This window comes from Buceros rhinoceros, unplaced genomic scaffold, assembly GCF_000710305.1.
Source record: "Buceros rhinoceros silvestris isolate BGI_N320 unplaced genomic scaffold, ASM71030v1 scaffold17338, whole genome shotgun sequence".
Taxonomy (NCBI): domain Eukaryota; kingdom Metazoa; phylum Chordata; class Aves; order Bucerotiformes; family Bucerotidae; genus Buceros; species Buceros rhinoceros.
This window is the reverse complement of record NW_010428790.1, coordinates 7261-14557: the sequence shown is the minus strand read 5'-3', so window position 1 is coordinate 14557 and position 7297 is coordinate 7261. Positions and strand designations below refer to the sequence as shown.

At 33.9% G+C, this 7297-nt stretch overlaps 1 protein-coding gene across 1 annotated transcript in view; it reads left to right on the top strand.

The window, feature by feature from the left end:
• Positions 1-5858, top strand: part of PPIP5K2 (diphosphoinositol pentakisphosphate kinase 2) — a 41520-nt gene extending 35662 nt beyond the window's left edge. Inside the window, exons 27-29 of the mRNA XM_010142415.1 lie at positions 3322-3453; positions 4964-5092; positions 5755-5858. Coding sequence (XP_010140717.1) covers positions 3322-3453; positions 4964-5092; positions 5755-5858 — 365 coding nt within the window. The remainder of the gene's footprint in view (positions 1-3321; positions 3454-4963; positions 5093-5754) is intronic.
• The last annotated feature ends 1439 nt before the right edge of the window (positions 5859-7297 follow it).

The following is a 7297-nucleotide window of genomic DNA, read 5'->3' as shown; positions in this document are numbered from 1 at the left end:
CTAAATTGCTATATTTATCAGTTGACAAGAATTTATTTTACCATATCATACTCCTCTGTTCATTGGATGTGCAAATTACTTAAATACTGCACTAAAAATCACAGCAAGGGAGCAGCCTGTTGCTTGCATTGACCTTTTGAGCTTCAAGAGTGAGAGTTAACTTGTCTTTAGTCTACCATAGTTACAATAAAAGTCTGATTTAACACACAGGACAGAGATACATCCTTTTCTTCCTCAGCAAAATATGTCATGCCTACCTTTCTATAAGATTAAATAGGCCCAAAATGTATCCTGTTCTGAAAACTAGACTTGGTCTTCAGCATCCTCCAGATCTTAATGTAGCTTTTCCAGATTTCTTTAATGGCAGTTTTAAAATATGCATGACTGCTAGCTGAGTACAGTAATGAGGATATTATTGAAACTGTAGTGGAAATTGTTAGCATTTTCATATTAGATTCAAAATATATTAGCTTAGAAACGAAGTTATAAAGAAACCAGAGATTTCATTTGGCTTTTTTAGAAGCAAAGGAGTCCTTTGTATTCATTTGGAATGAAAAAGTGACCTTTTGCACTGCAGTGCTTCTTGAAGGGAAACTGCTATAGTAAGCTGAATTAATACCTTTAGGACTGTGTGATCTAAAATGCCAGTTCTAGTGTCCTGTTTCAAATGGGAAAGTTAGGAGTCAAACCAAATAATATTTCCAAAATATAGAATGTCAGAAAGGAAAAACTGCATTTGAGTATCAGTGTCTAATAATATGATTACTTTCTGTTCAATTTAGCACGATCTTTTGTGACAGCATTCTTTAAGAAAGGATCTAAATTGCTTTTAATGAATGCACTGATTGTTCTGGTTCATTTAATACAGCAGTTTTACCACATTTTTTCAAGATGACGCATACTGTATGAGCTCCTGTGAGACCCAAATATATCACGTTTCCAAGGGTTATCTAGTAACCTAAGAACATAATCATGTTACTTTATGTGTCCTCTGGACTACCATTTTGATTCCTCTTGTCCCTTTCACTCTTTTTTATCTTATCTTTATGTTGTTACACCCTTCTAATTAATTTAATACTATCTCCACACCCCCACACCTCCCATCTTTAGTTCAAGGAACAGGGTGAAACAAGTATCTTCTGACAGTTCTATATCTTATTTTCTGGGCCTCTGTGTAGAACACTCACATTCTTTAGGTGCTGGTCCATTTCCTCTGTGGAATTTCTAGGCTCCAGTGGTGTGTCTCTATAGCTTTTAAGACAGCAGGCTGGCTTTTTGAGATGCTGTGTTAACCCTTTCATTGCCTTGTCTTTTGATGGGGGTAGTGCGTTAAGAATAAATATAGCCAAAGTTCAAAGTTTGTTAGTTTACAGGAAATTGCTTTTTTGAAAGGATATTGACAGGCTTCTTCATCATTAAAATTCAAATTTATTTCTCATAATGTTATAAAATACTTATATAAAATATTTCGAGAAAACACTGCAGATACATTTCCAGGTTATCTTTTAACTCATATCCCTTAGTCACAAAGATACTACAACAACATGCTGGGCTATAGCTGTCTGATAGCAGAATTGTCAAAACTGAGTAAAAACCTATGGAGGAGAAAATCCTGACTGAATAAAACTTTTTTTCCTCTTTTTTTTTTTGTTCTGGGTTTTTTTGTTGTTTGTTTGTTTGTTTTTAAGGCATGTGTGTATTTCAAAGTTCCTTTCTGGTTTTCTGTAATACTGCACTATAAAAGTAATAGTAACTAAAAAGTTAACTTGACATTGTTCCACTACATTCTTGGCAAAATTTAAAAAATTCTCATTCAGGTGATAGTGACTTTTCTGTCAGGGTAAAGATATAAGTCTTATATCTTACTGTAATGCAAAGAAAGGGTTTACACTTCGCAAGCTTGCATAGTTATTTATGATATTAATACGTATGCCAAACATTTTAGTGCTTCCACAGAATCTTACCTATTGCCTTTATTGGAAAATAGAAATTAAATATGTAGTGGTGTTTCTTTTGTACATGAAAACTAAATTTCCATGAAATGCAGTATTTTATTTGTAATGTAAGTGAAGTTGACAGAAGTACACTACAGTCAATTGTATATTTGAAGTGACTGTCCATCAAGGGACAGGTAGATCCAAATATAAATAGATACATATGAAGGTTGACATTTTGTTGAGTTAATTCTCTATGGAAAGCACTAAATGGGGAGTGAATGGGGAACACTGGATATCACAGGAATATTGATCCTTATTACTTAATGTGAGGGAACGGTTCACAGTCATAATGCTATATCTAATAAATGTACCTTAAACTGAAATTCTTAACATTTTTTCATTCATTATTGTTTCTTCATTTGAATATCTTAAAATAAATGTAACAACTGTAAATTTAAAATACTGAATTTGAAAGTTGTGATGTTACAGCTGTATGTTGAAAACACTGATGGACATATTTTCCTCTTCTGAAATGCAGTTGGATGAAGAGCTGTTCATTGAGTTATGAAACTTGCATCACCTTAGAGAACTGATTTTTCTTTTCCAAAATGTTTAAATGCTTTTTGTTTGTTAGTAATATGGATATGTGTGGTTGATGTATGATAAATACTAATGTAGAAAATCAAAGTCAAAAAAATACTTAGATTTTGGGTTGCTATACTTACTTTTTCTAATATATGAAATTTCTAGGCTTTTAAGTAATGTTTTCAAATGCATAAAGGTAGGTATAAATCTTACAAAGTTAAAACATGTAACTTCATGGTACAAAAGTGCTAACAGTGGTTTTTCTTTGATATTGAAGACAACAGTTTGCTTCCACAGAATACTGAAGATGATAGACCGTGAATTCTGCAGATTTATTTCTTGGAAGTTTTAGCATTTTTAGCGCTTGTTTACTAACATTTGAAAACATAGCTATCCTATTTTATTTGCATTAATGAGTTATCTGTTTAGTGAGTAGGAGAACTACTACCATTTCTGTATTTTTTCTAGCAGTTTACTAAATTTGTCTTAGAGGAAAGTTATCTTTCATGACTGGTTTGGGAGTAAAGCACAGTTGTGATGTTTGAAGACCACTTTTTGGGTATATGGGATTTGTATCTCATGGTATCTTGCATGATACCTTTCGTTTAGTACACTCTAGAAATTGGCACATCTTGTTCCAGCTCCTATAATATTTAGCGTCCATCATTTCGAGAGTACTATGTCTGCATGTGTTGATTTAAAATAAGTACCTCTTATAATGCATTAATACTTGCCCATCCAATACCTTAAATCCTGTCTTATGTTTGGAAATATCTTTTTTTTATTATTTTTCTTCTAGGTTTTGAACTATATTCCATGGTGCCTTCTATTTGCCCTCTGGAAACTCTACATAACTCCTTGTCTCTGAAGCAGGTGGATGAATTTCTTGCCTCTGTTGCTGCTTCATCAAGGGAAAGTCTACAGGAGACATGTACTGATTTTTGTTTGTAATTATGTTCATTTTAAATTGTTAAACATTATCTACTTAATCTTCCCAGTATTTTACAGCTAACAAGTAAACTAAGAATACCGTATTTTAAAAAATTAAATACATACATACATAAACCATAATTTTAATTTTTGCAGTATGCTTTTGTGGTACAGGTATTGTCATAATACATTGAAGTAATGTCTCTGTTGAATGGGGTAAGGATTTAATGAAATTGTAATTGGTTTCTTTCCTCACGTTCTTTCTCTGTACTGCCCACCCTGTTAGCTCAATTACAAGGAGTGAGCATACTGTATTTTCAGCCTTATACTGTCCTGTTGTATTAGCAGTAACTTCAGCAGCGTAGTGTTGCCTTTTGCAAGCCTTTTATATCTTACACTGTGTTATTTCCTTTTTCTTTCAGGATTTCTTGGAGTTTCAACTGCCTTGCAGTTACTTTGCTTTTTAGTACTTTGTACTGCATGTTTAATAGATCTTGAAATGCAAATGGAGTTCTGTCCATGAGCATGTCACTGGGAAGATGATTTCCCATTCTGATTCTATTGCGGTGTCTTTGGGAACAATTTCTGTTAGGTCAGGTTTACCATATATTAGGATGCTTATAATTCACACATCAAGTGACTAAAAATCATTTCTCTTGAGGAAATGTCTAAAGACTCATGCTTTCATTGGAAAATTTGTATTTGCTAGCACTGATAAAAAGGCTACCTAGCTTTTCCTTTTTTCCTCTTCAGTTTTATACAGTTTAGATTTTAATCAGCAGCTAATGTGATAGGGTAGGACCCCTATACCTGAGAAGGAAGATAAGCAATTTAAGAAAACTGATGTTACTGAAAAAGAACTCAGAGAGGCTTGCAGGTATTTTAAAGTTCTTAGCTATTTAAAATGCTTTGTAACACTGGTTAGGAAGTTTGTGTCACTTCAAAATCAGTTCAGAATTTAGTGTTCACAAAACAAAAAAATATTTTTAAAAAACTTTCATACTTCTGTAGAAAGGTGTCACCTTTCTACAAAGAAGTGGTTAGAAATTAGACCTGATAGAATTGAGGGCATAGGTGCTCTGTTCTCCTGCTTTCCTATAACATTTGAAAGTTGTCTAGAGAATAACGTATTGTACACACTTTTCATAGGCATTTTGGACTAAATGCCTCTTCCAGTGCGATCTTCAGGACCTGTGAGAAGTAGTTCTAATGCTTTTGCCAGTTTTCTGGCAAGGCAGCTGTTGCTGAAATTTGGCTTAGCTGCCTTAGCCAGTGTGAAGTTATGTCACTTTCTGAGGCAAAAAGGAGATTTTTAGATTTGTCTTTTATGCTTTAAGGTTTTAACACTTGAGTCAAGAATCGGTAGCTGAGCTGAAAGTTGTATAACTGTGGCAGCGCTATTGCTGGACAGATACACAGTTCTGTGGCTACTGTTTTTTGACATTTTGCTCAGGTGAGAGCATTTTTATTAATAATGATGTATTTTTTCTATTTTTCCCCACCCATTTCAGCTTCTCCAACTTACATGATTCCACTGTCAGGAAGAAAAATTTCTTTAAATACATATACCCCTGCAAAAATTCAACCACCACCACTTGAAACTTTGCCTGAAAGGCAAGCAATAGAGAAACCAACGTTATGTAAGTAACTTCTGTCAGAGGCAGAATGGCTAACTTTATTCCATTATTTCCAGCTTTCTTACATACTACGTAATTTCTTAGGGCAACTATTTTTAACATTCCCTTACTATGTAAGTGGGATCATTTACAGGTCAGCAAGAACTCAGTAGCATGGCACAAACAGTTTTAGCAGCTAAACTGCATTAGTAATCATTTTTTCTTATCATCTAAAGTGTTTGAAAGAATTCCTGTGGCCTGAAATTTCATGGGGTTTGGTTTTGGTTTATTTTGTTTCAAAGTATGATAGTATTTCCAGCTATCTCCAAGTAAGACAAGAAAAGGAAAATTAGTTAAACGGCAGAAGTTCTAAGATGTTTTCTGAACATTTACCATAGAGATTTGTGACCAGGTTGTGACTAAAGCTGCCAATAACATAATGATGCATTCAGTCATTCTTATATTCAGTTTGAATTGTTAGACAGCTGTACTGTCTGGTTTTGGATGGTTGTGCTGTTTACAGGGCCTCTAAAACAAAATCCCAATGCGTTTCTTGCTTCATTAGATGCAGTATAGCTTTGTGCGTGTTTCTGTGCTAGGTAGCTTGCATTTTTCTTGCTTTTGATGCTTTTTAGCATAGACAGTAACTGTAAAACCTAATACCTTTTTTTCCTTTATCTATACAGCTACCCCTGGTTCTTCTGTTTGTGTATCTAATGTTAAGCTATGTCTTGAGGGGGCCTCACTAGATGTAGAACTTAGCGATGAAACTCTTTCTGAGAAGAAATGAAGTTGACCAGACAAAACTGGAAGCAACTTCCTAAACAATTTTTAATGTGCATTCAACTGAATTATTGAGCTTTCAAAAGGCATGAATTCATGTCTGCAGTTCATAGTGCCCTTAAGAATCTTCAGTTTATACATGGTTAACTAGTTCGCATGCTACATACTTAGGTCAAAGGTCTTTTCTCATTTTCTAACACATTTCAGGAATTGTATTTATTTATCAGTTTGATGAACTGCACACATTTAATGGAAAAGCTGCACATGAATCTTTTCAGCATCTTCAAATATTTACTATAAATTTGTACAACAAAAAAATGTATGTCTTACAGTGGCTCTGTTGATGTCACTGTAATGAAGTCTTTGTCTGTTGTCGTTATAAACTTCTATTTTCAGGAGTTTATAATCTCCCTCTGAATTTCCTTTGTGAGCTGGAAGGTAACACGTCTTGGCTAGAAGCTTTTTTTCTAATTTAACTACATTTCCAAAGAGTTCTTTTTTGCCTGGTTTTGAAGATAAGCAGGTATTTCCTGCATATGAATTATTTTATATCATATATGCTGCAATAATTAGGCATGATGGAGTGAGGTAATGTATTGCCGCTTTTGAGTCTTCTTATTTTTATTCCATGTTTACATCAGACCTGTAGCATTCAAGTACAACTTCTCTTTTGTTGTTTAGTATAATGCCTGTATACAGGCACCTGTATATCATCCAGCAGATAAAACTGTCTTTAATATGTTTTATCAAAACGTTCTTTTGTTTACTAGAAAGACAGTTTTATTTTCTTTGCCATATGTTTCTATAAAAAGATGATATTAAAAAGCAGGTTTTGTAAAAAGAGAAATGGTTACAGCTGGTCTGCTAGTAAGTTTATCCTAAAAATTGTAAATATTCCATTTGTGCTTTATTATCATCCCTTCAGGGTAGAGAGACTGTGGTCTACCAGAACTCAGTACTTACTGTTGCAAAATTCTCAGGATTCATCTTTGTTTGGATATTTTCATACCTCTCTCTTTCCAATCTAGGGGATTGACAACAGCTTTTGTTAAAAAAAGACATTAAAGATTGTACAAGAGCTGTGAGAAGCAGTAATAAGCCAATGGAACTTTGAGATACTGGGTTGTATAATCACCCAGACTCAGCAGTTATTGTGATTTATAATTTTGGCATGAAAATTGAATTACTGTAATTATCCCAAATGTATGAAAATATTATCCACTTTTGTAAGTTCAAGTGGCTGATTATTAATAATGGTCTTCATAAACTACAAGTTTGGTAATTCCTTTCACATTTAAGTTGCAGAAGACGTAGCTTCTGAGTAATGTTTTTAAGTAGGGCTCCTACTTGACTCTAGAGCCAGTGCAACTATAACTAGATTTACTTTGCCCTGGGGTCTGTTTTCAGTGTTTACTACACGTCAGATGGCTTCAACAGACTAATTCT